The following is a 17,883-nucleotide window of genomic DNA, read 5'->3' as shown; positions in this document are numbered from 1 at the left end:
GGTGAATGCACTCAGTCTTTTTCCCAGGGTTGAGGAATCAAAAACTAGAGGGCATAGGTTTAGGGTGAGAGGGGAAAGATTTAAAAGGGACCTGAGGGGCAACTTCTTCACGCAGAGGGTGGTGAGTATATGGAACGAGCTGCCGGAGGAAGTGGGTGAAGCAGGTACAATAACAACATTTAAAAGACACTCGGACAGGTACATGGACAGGAGGGTTTAAAGGGATATGGGCCAAATGTGGGCAAATGGGACGAGCTTAGATGGTCATCTGAGTTGGCTGTGTGACTCTGTGACTGAGCTGGGATTGAAGGGTCCACGGCCATGTTTAAACCTGAGCAAGCTGTGTGTGTGAGAGGGAGGGAGGGAGGGAGGGAGAGAGGGAGGGAGGGAGGGAGGGAGGGAGGGAGGGAGGGAGGGAGAGAGAGAGGGAGGGAGGGAGAGAGAGAGGGAGGGAGGGAGAGAGAGAGAGGGAGGGAGGGAGGGAGAGAGAGAGAGAGAGAGAGGGAGGGAGAGAGAGAGAGGGAGGGAGGGAGGGAGGGAGGGGGAGGAAGAGGGGGGGAGGGGGAGGAAGAGGGGGAGAGGGGGAGGGGGAGAGAGGGAGGGGGAGAGGGAGAAGGGGAGAGGGAGGGAGGGGGGAGAGAGGGAGGGGGGAACGAGGGAGGGGGAGAGGGAGGAGGGGAGAGAGGGTGAGGGGGGAGAGAGAGGGCGGAGGGGGAGAGAGGGAGGGGGGGCGAGAGGGGAGGGAGGGCTGCTGTGCGCTGTAAAACCTTACCCCGTTCGCACTGCCTTGGCCGGACGCCAAGCGAGGCTGCTGTGACTTTAAGAGCAGCGCGGATCCAATGAGGCTGCCGTGTGCGCGTCGCTGTGAATCCTCTCCCCTCCCCTCTCTCCCCCAACACATCCCCGGCGCTGCGGAGGGGCGACTGGGCATTGCTGTGGCCACCTCGCCCCCGACGAGAGAGCAATGCAGGAGAGGCTGGCTTGAGATATTTTTGTTTTGCAGGGTTTGCGTTGCACGAAGCCCCGAGCACTTTGCTCTCTCTCTCTCTCTGCTTTGCAAGCCGCTTGCTGGAGACTGTCTATCAGGGCACCTTCAGGGCTAATTTCCCCTCCTCCAGCTGTTGTCCCCACCACCCTCCCCCGGCTCTTCCAGATGCGCCCCAAGTCTCCTCTGCAATGGCCCCAGCCCGGAGAATCAAAACTTTGCTCACCGTCAATATCTGTGTGTTCCTGGGCATTGTGTTGTTCTCCGTCTACTGCCGGATCTCGGAGCGGTCGGGCGAGCTGGTGCAGGTGTATCGCAGCAAGGTTCGCAGCCGGGAGCAGCTGAAGGACAGAGAGAACATCCTGCAGCGCCTGGAGCACCTGGAGGAGGTGGTCTACAGTCAGCTCAACGGTAATAGAGATGGTGGTCTCATTGTCCCCACCCTGCCGCCGGTCACCTGTCCCGGGGCGAGGGGTGGAGAGCGGTCACTGCCCGGGGCGGGAGCTGGGCTCTGCTACAACCCCAAACTACCTCTTTCCAAATGACAAGTTGTGCCTCGGGCTGAACGGATCGCCAGAGGGTTTGCATCTTCCTAGCGCCTGCCATTCGCAAGAGTCCAACAGCACAGAAACGGGGTCCTTCGGCCCACCGTGTCCGTGCCGACCGCTGTACCTAGCCGCATGGGTCCGTATCCTTGTGCGCCTTCAAGTGTCTGTCTAAATGCTTCTTAAACGTAGTGACTGCACCTCATTTCACCGCTTCCCCTGGCAGCGAGTTCCAGATACCAACCGCTCTCCGTGTATGAAATTTACCCCTCAGATCCCCTCTAAACCTCGTCCCCTCGCACCTTAAACCTGTGCTCTATTGTCGCTGAGCTGGGACATTCCCATGAAACATTTGCCACTCTCCCAGGATATTTCCATCGACACATCTCTCTATCCCAGGACACTTCCATTAGCACCTGTACCCTGCTGGGATGTCCCCATCATTACTTGGACAAGTTAGGACTCTCCCATTCGGTGCTTCTTTGGAGCACAGCCTCTGTTGAATGTTAACAGACACAGCAGCCAATTTGTGCACAGCAAGCTCCCACTGGGAACGGTGAGATAACCGCTTGATCCTGTTATTTTTCAAGCAGGGTCTTGGGCAGCAGGTCAGACTGGGTGTGTTGTGTAATTGGTTTATTATTGCCACATGTACCGAGATACAGTGAAAAGCTTCTTGTGTGCAATCCAGACAAATCATTCCGTACATAAGTACAAAACTGAATGCAGCATACAGTGTTACAGTCACAGAGAAAGTGCCGGTAGACAATAAGGTGCAAGGGCCACGATGAGGTAGATCAGGAGAAAAAGTGTGCCTTGGGAGTCTCTCTCTGGTCCGGCGACTGAATCTGGGGCCTTGGTTTCACTTCTCATCTGACACCAAGCTCCACCCAGGTCCAACTGGAGTTTGTGCTGGAACCTCTGAGTGGGATTTGAACCTGCAGCCTCGGAGGGGTGGGGGGAGGGTGCTCACAACGTTCCCACCGGAGCAGCATTAGGAGTTAACTTCAGTGCAAAATGAAACATGTCACTCTTTGGTGATGGGGCAGTTTTATCCAGCCCAGGGATTTTTTATTCAGGGCATCCCACAAAGGCTTTGGTGCATGGGTTGCTATAGAAACAGTAGTAAATTACCCAACATGTACAAAAGACGTCCAGCTTTTATTTTTAAAGAAAGGCAATTAAATTTCATGCAATTTTGCATTTAAAGTGTGTGTTGATTTGGGAACCTGCTTCCCTTCTGTCCTTGCATTACTTGCATTTGCTGTTCTGACAGCGGCTGACTTTAAATTGGGTGTGTGTTGTTCCACAACATGGACTACTAAAGCAGTTGGATCTCAGAAGCTCAGCTCAACTCAGCTGATCAATGTGTGGGCAATGCATCCAAGCTGTAAGCCCTCATGGCACTCGATCTTGCATAATAATCAGCAATTCCTTATTGTGAGCTGTGAGTGCAAACCAAACGCAGATTTAAAATATGGAACCTTCCTTTCATGTTTTGTAGCGAGCTTGTTGGCTCATCAGACTGAACCCCGACTCCCCTCGCTGTGCTCACCAGCTCTGGGAGCACCTCAGTGCTAAAAATTTCTTTGCAAATCCCACCCCCTCAGGTCTCTGCAACCGCTTGCAACGCAACACTTCTCTGAGGTCTCTGTGCTGCCCCTCGATCAACCGTGCATATAATCCCTCCACCACTGACGGCTGTGCCTTCAGTTCTCTGGGCCCCGAGCTCAGGAATTCCCTCTGTAAATCTCTCCACCTCTCGCTCTCGCTCTCGCTCTCCTTTAAGATATCACTTAAAACCAACCTCTTTGACTGAGCTTTTGGTCCTTCATGTCTTATGAGGATAGGTTGAGTGAGCTCGGGCTTTTCTCTTTGGAGAGAAGGAGGATAAGATGTGACTTGATGGAGGTGAACAAGATGATAAGAGGCATAGATCAAGTGGACAGTCAGAGACTTTTTCCCAGGGTGACAATGGCTCACATGAGGGACAAAATTTTAAGGTGATTGGAGGAAGGTATAAGGGGGATGTCGGGGTAAGTTTTTTTTACACAGAGAGTGGTGGGTGCGTGGAACGCACTGCCAGTAGAGGTTGTGGGGACAGATACATTAGGGACATTTAAGAGACTCTTAGCCACATGAATGATAGAGGAATGGGGGGCTATGTGGGAGGGAAGAGTTAGATAGATCGTAGAGCAGGATAAAATGTCAGCACAACATAGTGGGCTGAAGGGCCTGTACTGTGCTGTAATGTTCTATGTTCGTCCAAATATCAATTATAAGTAATTGCTCATAAGATTGAGAGGCATCGATAGAGTAGCCAACCAGTATCTCTTCCCCAGGGTTGAAATGTCTAATATGAGGGCGTACATTGAAGCTGAGGGGTGGGGTGAAGTTCAAAGGGAATGTGTGGGGCAAGTTCTTTTACACAGAGAGTGGTGGGCGCCTGGAACAGCCTGCCGGGGGTGGTGGTGGAGGCAGATACTATAGTGGTGTTTAAGAGGCTCTTAGATGAACGTTTAGAGAATGGAAGAATATGGACCTTGTGCAGGCAGAAGGAACTAGTTTAATTAGTTTGGCACAACATTGTGGGCTGAAAGGCCTGTTCCTGTGCTGTTCTACGTCCTTCAGTGATTCAGTGGTACTGTTGTTGTAGTTTTTCCCTCAGTACAAAATTTCCCTTTAACCCCCACCCACCAGCTGAATTTCCCTGATCCGAGTCTGAAGGGGCCCATTTGAGATAAAGTCCATGTTCCTGACTGGCGAGGGGGTGGTGTACACTCAGGGATGCCCTCCTCTGGAGGGGGCATTACTCCATGGCCTTACCAACTTGTTCCTGGGAACACCAAGAATCCTTGCAGCCCCCTCGGGTATCCGACTCAGCGTCTATCCGTAGCGAACATCTCTGAATCAGGGCTGTCTGTGGTCTTGACGGGGAATCCTGCTGCACTCTGCTCCCTTGCCATTAAAAAGTTACTTCAGAGTATTCCACTGTGTGTCTGGTTTGCTGCATCCATTAAAACGACATCTAAACGCTTTAGTTTTAATAGGAAATCACAGAAAGAACTGCTGCTTTTTTTCTTCAGCTTCTTTAATTCAAAACACTTGTGCTGAGATCGATATTTGTACCCACTTGCATCAGGCAGGCAGCCTGGTCAACGTCCTCCTGAACACAATGATACTGAGAAGAGGTGGTTCAGGGTACACATAAACCTGGTTGGCCCGGCTGTAGTTTAACCTCTGCTTCCCAACCATCCTTTGTTTTGGAGGTGGTGATTACATTGTGATTGTAAAGCTTTGATTCTTGACTCGCTCAGGCAACACAACAATAATTTTCTTACTCGTGTGTGCATTTGGGAAACTGTTTAGGGGAGAGGATATTTCTTCTGTCTCCTGGTTTGCTCTGTTTTTGCAATGGATGGGTGAAAGCCCTTTGTCTGAAGGCTGCTTGGGATTGTAGGTGATTGTGATTTGGATTTTTATGAAAGTGCCTTAAATTGTGGGTGTTGAGGTGTGAGGCTGTTTCTGTGTACATGTAGCACAGTAACTTGACAAAAGGTGGACCACGTTAGTGAAGGAATATACAGCATAGAGGGTAGTCCTACTGCTCCACCCCATCCTTCCCCTCCCTCCCCTCCATCCTGGTCCCCTCTGCCTCCAGCTTCCTCCTTGGCAGTCTTTTGGGCAGAAGCTGTGTTTGATGGACCTTGCAGTCCCTGACCAAGAGAGTCAAAGTCCAAAGTCAAGTTTATTGTCATCTGCACAAGTCCATGTGTGCACAGGTGCAATGAAAAACTTACTTGCAGCAGCATCACAGGCACATAGTGTCAGATACACAACATTCACAAGAAAAACATAGAAATAAAATGTTTAATTTATGTAATAATTCATACACTTTTTTTTACAAGAAAGAACACAATTAGAACAAAAAAAAGTTCATTTTAGTGCAAAGTGGTCAGTGTTGCTAAACAGCAATGATTAGGGTTGTGCCGGTTGGTTCAAGAACTGAATGGTTGAAGGGAAGTAGCTGTTCCTGTGCCTCCTGCCCAATGGGAGCTGTGAGAAGATGGCACGGCCTGGATGGTGGATGTCGCCTTGAGGCAGTGCGTCCTGTAGATACTACCGATGGTGGGGAGGGATGTGCCCCTGATGTATTGGGTTGAGTCCACTACTCTCTGCAGCTTCTTGCATTCCTGTGCATTTGAATTGCCGAACCAGACCGTGATGCAACATTTTTGACACTCAAGCATAGAAGTGTGGGGGGGAAAGGGAAGGGAGGTTGTACTGAACCTGTATCCAACCTTGGTCAGGTCACACTTTGACCTCTGGTCACTGCAGAAGTAAAAGTGGGCTGGTACAGTGCACTATTAAACTGGAAAGTGTGCATAGAAGGTTTACAAGGATGCTACCAGGACTTGAGGGACTGAGTTACAGGGAGAGGTTGGACAGGCTAGGACTTTATTCCTTGGAGTGTAGGAGACTATGAGATGATCTTATAGAGGTGTATAAAATCATAATCATGAGGGGCATAGATGGGCGAATGCACTCAGTCTTTTTCCCAGGGTTGGGGAATCAAGAACTAGAGGGCACAGGTGAGAGGGGAGAGATTTAAGAGGAACTTGAGGGGCAACTTTTTTTTTAAACACACAAAGGGTGGTATCTACGTCGACTGAGCTGCCAGAGGAAGTGAGTGAGGCTGGTACATGAACAACTTTTAAAAGACAATTGGACAGGTACATGGATAGGAAAGGTTTAGAAGGTTGTGGGCCAAACTCTGGCAAATGGGACTAGCTTGGATGGGGCATCTTGGTTAGCATGGACAAGTTAGGCCGAAGGGCCTGTTTCTGTGCTGTATAACTCTATGACTATGGTAAGGACGTGGCTGATGAGATCAATACAAGTGGGTTAAGCAGCATCGTTAATGGTGTGACCATAATGGTAGGAAATTTAAGTTGCTCTCAATCTAGGGTCACGATGTTATATAGAGGCACTTCAGACAGTGCAGGCACGTTGATGAGGATGACACTGGAAATGGGAGGGTTGAGATATCCTGAAAGGGTGGACAGACTCGGCCTCACTTCTCATAATTAATGGTGGATGAGGGGTGAGGCCTTCACAATGATGAAGGGTCTTGACAGTGGATGCAGAGAGGAGAGAACGTTTCCTCCTGTGGGAAGAGCAGAGCCAGGTGACGTCGATATGGGAGAGCATCAGAAATCCAACAGGAAGTTGGGAGAAACCTCTTCACCCAAAGGGCAGTGAGAATGAGTAGCTCGTTCCCACGGTGAGTGGCTGAGGGAATAGTGTAGATGTGTTAGAGTGTACGTGGGAGAAGGGAATAGCAGGTCAGGCTGAGAGATGGGGATGAGGAGAGACAGAAGAAAGGTCAAGAGGAGCATGAACACAAGCAACGCACAAGATGCTGCAGGAGCTCAGTGGGTCGGCAGCATCTGTGGAGGGACGTGGACAGGCAACGTTTCAGGATTCGTGAGTCCTGAAGAAGGGTTTTGACCCGAAATGTTGACTGTCCATTTCCCTCCACAGATGCTGCCTGACCCGCTGAGTTCCTCCGGCATCTTGGGTGTTGCTCCAGATTTCCAGCATCTGCGGTCTCTCTTGTGTTGAGCACAAACATGACCTTATTGAGTGGCTGACCAGATGCAAGGGTCTGAGTGGCTCAATACTGTTCCCGTTCCTTATGGAGGGGAATGAAATGACACTAAAGACTTTGGAGAGTATGTGGTTGGACCTTAAGACACAAGAGACTGGAATCTGGAGCAAAAGATAAACTTCTGGAAGAACTCAGCAGGTTGAGCAGCATCTGTAGAGGTAGAGCAATGGTTATTAATGGATAAACATTTACATATGAGAATGGCAGCCTTCTGGTTCCTGACTGAACTCCTTTGAACATCCTGAGAATGTGAAAGGAGCTATAGAAATGAAGTCTTTTCCTTTCAAAGACTTAACCAATTCCCTTTGAAAATTATATGCTGGTCCCAGCAGCACTTCTGGTAAACATTCCATGTTCCAATAATCCTTCATTTCCCCCCAACTTTTCCATTCTGCTTTCTAAATTCTGAGAGGATTTGAGTACGGGAGTAAAGATACCTTCCTGAAATTATCTATGGTTGGATCACACCTGGAGTATTGTGTACAGTGTTGGTCTCCAAACCAAAAAAAAAAGAGGGGCCACAACAAACATTCTGATACAGATGTGCCTCCCCAGAATGTGGTAAGAATAAAATTAGTGTAACAGGTGGTTGATGGACAGCATTGACATAGTCATAGAAACAGACCCTTTGGCCCATCTGGTCCCTGCTGACCAAGATGCCCAAAGAGGCTAGTCCAATTTACCAGTGTTTGGCCCATAACCTTCTAAACCTTCGCTATCCATTGACCTGTCCAAGTACCTTTTAAAGATTGTCAATGCCTCAAGCACTTCCTCTGGCAGCTCATTCCACATACATACCACCCTCAAAAAGTTGCCCTCAAGATCCTATTAAATCTTTTCCCTCTCACCTTAAACACATGACATATCCACTCTAGTTCTTGATCCCCCAACCCTGGGAAAAAGACTGAGGGTGAGTGTGCAATCTATGCCCCTCATGATCTTATACACCTCTCAGTCTCCTACGCTCCAAGGAATAAAGTCCTAGCCTGTCCAACTTCTCGCTCGGCCCCTCAAGACCCGGCAATAATCTTGTAAATCTTTTCTGCACTCTTTCCAATTTAATATCATCCTTCCAATAGCCGGGCAACCAAAACTGAACACAGCGCTCCAAGTGCGGCCTCACCAGTGTCCTGTACAACCACACCGTGACCTCCTAACTTCTATACTCACTGCCCTGACTGATGAAGGCCAGCGTGCCAAAAGCTGCCTTCACCACCCCGTCTACCTGTGACGCCACTTTCAAGGAACCATGTACTTGAACTCCAAGGTCCCTCCATTCTACAATGTTCCCCGGGGCCCTGCTGTTCACTGTGACTTGATGGGCTGTTTCTGTGCTGTGTGACTCTACTGATGAGGCTGGTTCCAGGGATGGGAGGTTGGCTGCGAGAGGAGGGATTGAGCAGACCCAGACTGTAGGATTTAGATGAGAGGAGATCTTATTGATCCTTGCAGGCCTTGAATCAGGGAGGGTGTTTCCTGCAGCTCAGGAGTCTAGAACCAGGGGACAGGTTGGGAATAAGGGGTCAGCTAATTGGCACTGAGATGCAGAGAAGTTTTCTCACTCAAAGGATGGTGAATCTCGGGAATTTTCTACCCCGGAAGACTATGGATTTCTGGCTATTAAGAGATTCAATGGATGTGGAGTTAGGGCAGGAAAATGGCACTGAGGTAGATCAGCCATCATCTGCAGCAGGCGAGAAGGGCTGAATTGCCTCCTGTTTCCAGTTCATGTGTTGTATTCCTCAGTTCGTTGTTAACAACATAGCAGCCACCAGAAAATCATCTGTCACTAATCCAATATGATATTCACCTATAATTTATTTGATAGAATGGAATGAAAAACTTCAATCTGTTCTTCAGAAATGTAAGCTCTCATTCTGGGAAATGTTTCCATAAATGCTTCACTGGACTCTTGTCATGGGCATAGTATCCTTTTTAATAACAGGGTCCACAAAACTGCAAACAATACTCTGCCACCTCAAGTTAACTGCACCAGCATCACCTTGATCTTCCTTTAAGTGTCCTTGTGTTTAGTGGCAGAAGCTGTTGTAACACAGGACAACCCCCCACTGGGTTACTATTGTCACATGTACCGAGGTACAGTGAAAAACTTTGTTTTGCATGCTGTCAGTACAGACCATTTCATTACACAGTGCATTGAGGCAGTACAAGGGAAAACAATAACAGAATGCAGAATAAAGTGTCACAGTTACAGGGAAAGTGCACTGCAGGCAGACAATGAGGTGCAAGGCCATAACGAGGTAGATTGTGAGGTCAAGAGTCCATTTTATTGTACTAGGGAACCGTTCAATAGTCTTATAACAGCGGGATAGAAGCTGTCCTTGAGCCTGGTGGTACGTGCTTTCAGGCTTTTGTATCTTCTGCCTGACGGGAGGGGGGAGAAGAGAGAATGTCCGGGGCTGTTCCCACAGTGCTGTTTAGGAGGGGTTCCCAGGATTTAGTCCCAGTGACGACATTCCTCCGACTCAGCATGGTGTGTGACCCGGAGGGGAACCTGCAGGTGGTGGTGTTCCCATGTACCTGCTACTTTTGTCCTTGGTGGTAGAGCTCCCAAATCTGGGAGTGCTGGTTTGAGTGGGCAAGGCGAATAACTTCAATGCAGAGTGTGTGTACTGCAGCCACTGAGTGCTGGTGCTGGAGTGTGGTGGATTGGGTGCTCATTAGTGGGCTGCTTCATTCTGCATGCTGTCGAGCTTCTTGAGAGTTGTAGAGCTGCACTTCTGACCTGTGCCTTGTGGATGGTGGGGTGCAAGGAGGTGAGTCACTCCCCATAGACCCCCAGTCTCTGGCCTGCTCTGTCACCATGGTATTTACTGTAACTGGTCCCGTTGAATTTCTAGTCAACGTCAGGATGTTGACGGTGCCAGATTTTGATAAGATCAGATTTCTTTATTAGTCACGTGTACATCAAAACACACAGTGAAATGCATCTTTTGCGTAGAGTGTTCTGGGGGCAGCCCGCAAGTGTCGCCACGCTTCCGGCGCCAACATAGCATGCCCACAACTTCCTAACCCGTACGTCTTTGGAATGTGGGAGGAAACCGGAGCACCCGGAGGAAACCCACACAGTCATGGGGAGAACGTACAAACTCCTTACAGACAGTGGCTGGAATCGAACCCAGGTTGCTGGTGCTGTAATAGTGTTACACTAACCGCTACACTACCATGCTTGACCTTGGCGATGGAAAGGCCATTGAATGTCAAAGGTATGTGGTTAGATTTTGTCTTGTTGGAGATTATCATTGTCTGGAAATGTTCTGGTGCGAATGTTGTCTACCACTTATCAGCCTATCCCTGAACGTTGTCTAGGTCTGGCTGCATGCAGGCATTGGCTTCATTTACTGAGGAGTTCAGAATCAGGTTTATTATCACTGACTTGTATGTCGTGAAATTTGTTGTCTTGCGGCAGCAGTACAGTGCAAAGACATAAAATTACTATATATTACAAAATAAATAGCACAAAAAAATTCATGGACCATTCAGAAATCTGATGGAGGGGAAGAAGCTGTTCCTGAATCATTGAGCGTGGGTCTTCAGGCTCCTGTACCTCCTCTCTGATGGTAGTAATGTGAAGAGGGCATGTCCTGGGATGTGAGGGTCCTGAGTGATGGATGCTGAGTTCCTCCAGCATCATTGTGTTTTTCATCTAGATTCCAGCATCTACAGTCCTTTGTTCCCCCATGAAAGTTGATGGTATTACCATCACCGAGACCCCACCGCCAACAGCCGGCAGGAAGAAAAGACACATTCACTGGAAGGTTAACCAGAGCAACTACATCAATACTGTGACATCTGGGACAGACAAATAGCTCAACTTCTGGTGAACTCTTGACATTCTGGGTCAGAAGCGAGAGCACTGACGGAAAGCTAAAACCCATCTATCACTGCCAACTCTCTCATTCACGTTCCTTTTGTAGCCTGCCATGTGATCCATTAGCAAATGTCTTCTGAAAACGTATATCATGTACCTGCATTACACCAAGCTTTCCTTAAACATCAACTGCCAAGCATGACTTCTATTTATAGGCCCATGCTGATGTGTCCTTGTTGAGTCCAGATGATTTCGAAACATTTGCTAATTTCCTACATTACAACAATGACTGCAATACAAAAGCCTGAAAGCATGTACCACCAGGCTCAAGGACAGCTTCTATCCCACTGTTATCAGACTATTGAACGGTTCCACAGTATGATAAAATGGACTCTTGACCTCACAATCTACCTCGTTATGACCTTGCACCTTATTGTCTGCCTGCACTGCACTTTCTCTGTAACTGTGACACTTTATTCTGCAATACACCTCCCACTCCTCTTCCTCCTCCCCCCCCTCCCCTCCCCTTCTGATTCTGGCTTCTGCCCGAAATGTCAACTGTTTATTTCCCTGCCTGACCTGCTGAGTTCCTCCAGCACTTGTTGCATATTGCTCCAGATTCCAGCTTCTGCAGGATGCTTTGTGTCTGCACTATACTCTGCATTCTGTTATTGTTTTCCCTTGTACTACCTCAGTGCACTGATGTAATGAAATGATCTGTATGGATGGTGTGCAAAACAGTTTTTACTGTACCTTGGTACATGTGACAATAATAAACCCATTCCAATTATAAGTACTTTATTGAAATGTCTTGCAGTCATGAAAGGTGCTATAGAAATCTGAGTCTTTCTTTAATTCTGAGCTTTACACCCCGAGGTAAGATCTAATAGGCTGTAATTTTCTTAAATAGAGTCATGCAGCATTTGAAACAGGCCTTTCAGCCCTTCAGAACTGTGCTGATGTGTGAGTGCCCATCCACATTATTTCCATCTCCCAGCCCTTGGTCCATAGCCCTCTATACCCGGGCGATTCAAGTGCTTGTCTGGACACCTCGTAAACGCTGTCAGTGACTCTGCTTCCACTGCTCCCTCAGGCAGTGTGTTCCAGGTTCTCTCCACTCTCTAGGTGAAGAAGGTCCCCCTCAGATCCCCTCTAAATCTCTCCCCCCTCACCCTAATCTGTGTCCTCTAGTTTAATCTCCCTCTGATATGGGGAAAGTTTCATGCAGTCTACCCTATCTATACCCCTCCTCATTTTATACACCTCAGTCATGTCCCCTCTTAACCCCCTCTGTTCAGGGGAGAACAGACCCAGCCTCTCCAGTCTCTCCTCATAACTGAACTGCTCCCCGTCCCAGGTAACCTCCTGGTGAACCCCCTCTGCACTCTCTCCAGCGCTGTCACACCCTTCCTGTAGTGTGGTGACCAGATCTGCATGTAGTACTTCAGCTGAGGTCTGACCAAGGTTTTATAAAGTTAGAGCATAACCTCTTTGTTCTTGTATTCAGCGTCTTGACTAATGAAGGCTCAGTGTCCCATATACCTTCTTAACCACAGTATCTATGTGAACTGCCACCTTCAAGGACCTTTGGACTTGTGCACCAAGGTCCCTCTGTTTCTCAGTATTCCCTAGGACCCTACGTTCATGGTGTATGTCCAAGCCTCATTAGTGCTCCCGAAAAGCATCACCTCCCATTTATCAGGATTAAACTCCATCTGCCACCTCTCAGCCCATTTCACCAACACATGGATATCACCCTGTGGCCCAAGACCACACTCCGCTGTCAAAACCTCCACCGATCTTCATGTCATCTGCAAACTTACTGATCACGCTCCCCACACCTAAACCCATATCATTCACATCTTACAAACAGCAAGGGTCCCAGCACCGATCCATGTGGAATGCCACCGGTCACAGGCATTGCATCACGAGACCAGCCCTCTATCATTGCCCTCTTGCTTCAGATGTAACGTGTCCCTCTGTGTAAATGGAGTTTCCAGAGATATTTTGAGAAGTTCCTGACACTTCCTGCCTGTGGTGACTTTTCCTCTGCTTTTGGGATTCTAGGATGAAGAGTATTTGGTCTGGGTGGGGTTGAATTACATTTGTATTGATCCCACAGTACCATAGCAGCCAGGGTAGGGCTCTGCTCCAAAGATTCAGTGTCATTGGTGTTGGTGGAACCAAACTTTGACAGCAGAGCTCAGTGTGCAGGGGCTGTTGTGTGTGATTAGCACACGTGGACGAGACAGAATCACGCTGTATGGCCGACTGAGCTCGCGCCATCGTGGACCTATTTAAGTTAATTTGACACCAATCCCATTTTATTCTCCCCACACTCCCATCAACTCCCCCAGGTTCTACCCCTCACCTACACACTCAAAGCAATTTACAGCAGCCAATTAACCCACCGACCCACATGTCTTTGGGATGTGGGAGGGAACCGGAGCACCTGGAAGAAGCCCAGAATGTGCAAACTCCACACAGACCTCCTAACCTTCCTTTTCCCGCTTCCCCACCATCCTTTCTCTCTCCACCCCCCCCCCCCCCCACTGTTGTACCCACATGGCTCTCTGCTTTTGAGCAGCCACCTTCCACCGTCTCATTGTTGTCCTGAACCTCCCTTTCTCTTTCAGTGACGCAGTATAGGTCTTCAGCCGTTTGCCTGCAATCCACCCCGTGCTTATAACTCAGATTCTTTTCCTTTAAATCTGACATTTCTCCCTGGACCCTCAATCATTGCCTTTGTTGAACCCATTTTACAGAATTACTCATGCGGTGGAAAGAGGCCATTGGGCCCATCCTGGAGAGATGAGAGTGCGCTCTAGCCTGATCCCACTCGATCCACTGCCTTGTGGGTTAAAGCACATCTGGCGTTGTGGGTCTTGACATCTAGTCTTCACTGTCAAGCAGTGAGTCCTCAACCCTCGGGGTGAAAACCTTTCTCCTCCACACCCCTCTGATCCCACCACTGATTACTCCATCAAGTCCTTTGATTATCAACCTCCCTGCTGAGAGAAGAGAGGCCATTAAATGTATGCGTTCAGTTCCATGTTTAATTATCTCCCACTGCTGCTCTGTTGAATTTGTCGTTTTTCCATCAAACAATTAGCTGGAGTTCATTGCCACTGATGGCTCTGTCACTGGCCAATTTCTAATCCAACCTCTCCACCCTGGAGTCTCTCACTTGCTCTCTGAAGTATTAATTATTCATGTTTTCATCATTTTGCAAATAGGAAAATATCGCTAAAAGCTATTTGGCTGATACAAATCTTAATTTAAAAAGGCCAATGAAATATTACTCTTTGTCTCAAGGGCAGAGGAGTACAAAGGAATAAAAGTGTTGCTCAAAGCTCTATCAGGCCAAACCTGAGGCACTGGATTCAACCCAAGGTTCAGGACGGTTGGATTTGTCAGAATGATATTGAGGTTTAATGATACCTGTGGTTTTTTTTGAGTAACACAGCACAGAAACAGGCCCTTCGGCCCAACTCCTCCACGCTGACCAAGGTGCCCACCAAGCTAGTCCCATTTGCTCGTGTTTGGCTCATATTCCTCTAAAACCCTCCTATCCACATACCTGTCCAGGTGTTTTTTTAAATGTTGTTATTGTACCTGCCTCAACCACTTCCTCTGGCAGCTCGTTCCATGTACCCACCACCCTCTGCAAGAAGTTCCCCCTCAGGTTCCTTTTGTACCTTTCCCCTCTCACCTTAAACCTGTGCCCTCTAGTTTTTAGTTCCCTTTCCCTGGGAAAAAGACTTTGTGCATTCACCCTATCTATGCCCCTCATGATTTTATGCACCTCTATAAGGTCACCCCTCAATATCCTACATTCCAGGGAATAAAGACCTAGCCTGTCCAACCTCTCCCTATATCTCAATCCTTGAGTCCTTGCAACATCCTCATAAATTTCTTTGTGCACTTTCTGGCTTGACGACGTCTTTATGGTGTGGTGGTGAAGTTACTGGATCTTCATCCAGAGACAACTGAGTCCAAAAATAACAGCTATGTTGCTCAGGAGTGAAGTTGGGGAGTGCTCCAGCTCCCAGAGGGAAATTGGCATTTGGATCGATTATTCACTAACAAATATCTATTATTCTCAAGTTGATAACTCATGGTGTGAAGTTAAGATACCAACCTTCTCTTGGCTTATGATACATGCATTCCAGGGAAACTGTTTGGTGAAATTTGTTAAATCCTAAATACTAAACAAGATGCATGATTGGTGCTTTGGTACTAAGTACTCCTGCCGATGGAGAGTTGTGGGCTATTTGTTATAGTAAAAAAAACCTTCGTAAATTGAGGAAATGTGCCATTGGCATGATAAGGAAAATGTGTAAACCGGACGTCTGTCGGTTGAGGAATAGCTGTACATGGAGCTAGACTGGAAATCAGCCCTCGAATTGTGGAAGGGGTGGAGGGGCCAAGTGGCCTCATGTTCTCTGTACCTGTGTGTTGCACTCTGTCACGTGAAGAAAATGAAATATTTCTGTACAATTCCAGAGAGAACAATCGAGGGCTGTGCCTCACCTGGGACATAGAACAGTACAACACAGGAACAGGTCCTTCGGCCCACAATTTCTGTGCTGAACACATTGCAAATTAAACTAACTCTCTTCTGCCTGAACATGATCCAAATCCCTCCATTCCCTGTATATTCATGTGTCTAACAGCCTCTTAAAGGCCACTCTTGTATCTGCTTCCACCAACCCCCCTCGCAGCCAGTTCCAGGCACCTACCATTCCCTGTTCTTTTAAAAAGAAGCTTGTCCACACATCCCCTTTAAACTCCCCCCCCCCCCCCCCCCCCACCTCACCTTAAATGCATGTCTTCTAGTACATAACACTTCTAGCTTGGGATAAAGATTCTCTCTACATAGTCCAACACAGTTGGCAGACCTGAACAATCACTTTCTCATTTGGATTAGAACTTAAGAGAAGGGAGGCCACTTGGACCCTCGATCCTGTTCTGCCATAAGTCAAGATCAGGGCTGATCTTCTACCTCTGCTCCCTTCCCCTGCTCTATCCCCTTATCCCTTGATTCCCTTAATATCCAGAAATCTATCCATCTTCTTCGAAAGAACTCAGTGACTGTACTCGTGGGCGGAGAACTCCAAAGCTTCACCACCCTCAGAGGAATGAAATTTCTCTTCATCTCAGTCCTAAACAGCCGACCTCTGCTTCTAGACTTGCCCCTTCACCAGCCACCCCCCACCCCCCCCCCCCCCCCAAACTCTAGAGAATAATCCTGGTCTCTCCAAACAACAAACCCACCATCCCTGGAACTAGTCTGGTGAATCTTCACTGCATACCCTCCAAGGAAAGTACATCCTTGGGGAACGAGACCTAAACTGTTCACAATACTCCAGGTGTGGTTTCACCAAGGCCCTGTACAGTTTGAGACTTCCTGACTCTTGCATGCAAATCCTCTTGTAATAAATAAGGCTAACGTAGCTTTTGCCTTTCCAATTACTTGCTGACTTCAGCAGGTCACTGTGAACATCAACACCATCCAATGGTTCCCTGGAAGTGCCATTGCAGGTAGACAGGGTGGAGAAGAAGGCGTTTGGCACGCTGGCCTGCAATGGTCAGGGCACTGAGTACAGAAGTTGGGACGTTATGTTGTAGTTGTACAAGACATCGGTGAGGTCGCATTTGGAGTATTGTGTTTGGTTTTGGTCAACCTGTTGTAGGAAAGGTGCCATTAAGCTGGAAAGAGTTAAGAGGAGATTCACGAGGACGTTGCCGAGACTTGAGGGACTGAGTTATGGAGAGAGGTTGGACAGGCTGGGACATTTTTTCATTGGAGTGTAGGAGGATGAGGGGTGATCTTATAGAGGTGTATAAAATCATGAGGGGCAGAGAGAGGGTGAATGCACACAGTCTTTTCCCCAGGGTTGGGGAACCAAGAACTAGAGGGCATAGGTTTAAGGTGAGAGGGGAGAGATTTAATAGGAACCTGAGGGGCAACTTTTTCACCCAGAGGGTGGTCAGTATATGGAACGAGCTGCCAGAGGAAGTGGTTGAGGCAGGTACTTCAACAACATTTGAAAGTTATTTGGACAGGTACATGGATAGGAAATGTTTAGAGGGGTATGGGCCAAACACGGGCAAATGGGACCAACTTAGATGGGAATCTTGGTTGGCATGGATCAGTTGGGCCAAATGGTCTGTTTTTGTGCTGTGTGACTGACCACCCAATCAATTAGGTTGGAGGAGAGATTACAGAGAATATTCACTGGATAGTCACATGGCTGAGGGCTTCAGTTCTGTGGAGAAGCTGGATGGTTAAGGTGGGATTTAATGGAAGGGTTCAAAATCAGGAGGGGTTTCCATGGAGCGGATGTGGAGAAACTGCCCCCAGAGATGGGGGTTTCACTGACCAAAGGACTGAACGTTGTGGAACTGGAGGAGGGAGGAGGAGAATGTTTTTGATGAGCTGTGATCTAGGCTTCACATCCCAGAGGGGCGGTGGAATTGGATTCACCAGGGACCTTCTACAGAGAAGGGACAAGAGACTGCAGATGCTGGAATCTGGAGCAACACATAAAAAGCTGGAGGAACTCAGCAGGTCAGGCAGCACCTAGGGAGGGAAATGGACACATGACATGTTGGGTCGAGACCCTTCATCTGGATACTGATGAAGGGTCTTGACCCAATACATTGACTGTCCATTTCCCTCCATAGATGCTACCTGATCTGCTGAGTTCTTCCAGCATTTTATGTGTGATCCTTCTACAGAGGAGCTGGAGAGGGGGAACTGTACAGGGGTATGGAGAGAGAGTAGGGCAGTGGGACTGACTGGAGAATCAGTGCAGGGTCAGTGGGCCGAATGGACTGTTTCATC

General features: G+C 48.2%; 1 protein-coding gene across 1 annotated transcript in view; it reads left to right on the top strand.

Annotated features, from left to right (window-relative positions):
- The first annotated feature begins 938 nt into the window (after positions 1–938).
- The window catches only part of galnt9 (polypeptide N-acetylgalactosaminyltransferase 9), a 172,542-nt gene continuing 155,597 nt past the window's right edge, over positions 939–17,883 (top strand). The window contains exon 1 of the mRNA XM_052032123.1: positions 939–1,396. Coding sequence (XP_051888083.1) covers positions 1,177–1,396 — 220 coding nt within the window. The 5' untranslated portion in view covers positions 939–1,176. The remainder of the gene's footprint in view (positions 1,397–17,883) is intronic.

Source organism: Pristis pectinata, chromosome 17 (assembly GCF_009764475.1).
Source record: "Pristis pectinata isolate sPriPec2 chromosome 17, sPriPec2.1.pri, whole genome shotgun sequence".
NCBI classification, from domain to species: Eukaryota; Metazoa; Chordata; class Chondrichthyes; order Rhinopristiformes; family Pristidae; genus Pristis; species Pristis pectinata.
The sequence above is the reverse complement of the archived record's forward strand: the minus strand, read 5'-3'. Positions and strand labels throughout refer to the sequence as shown.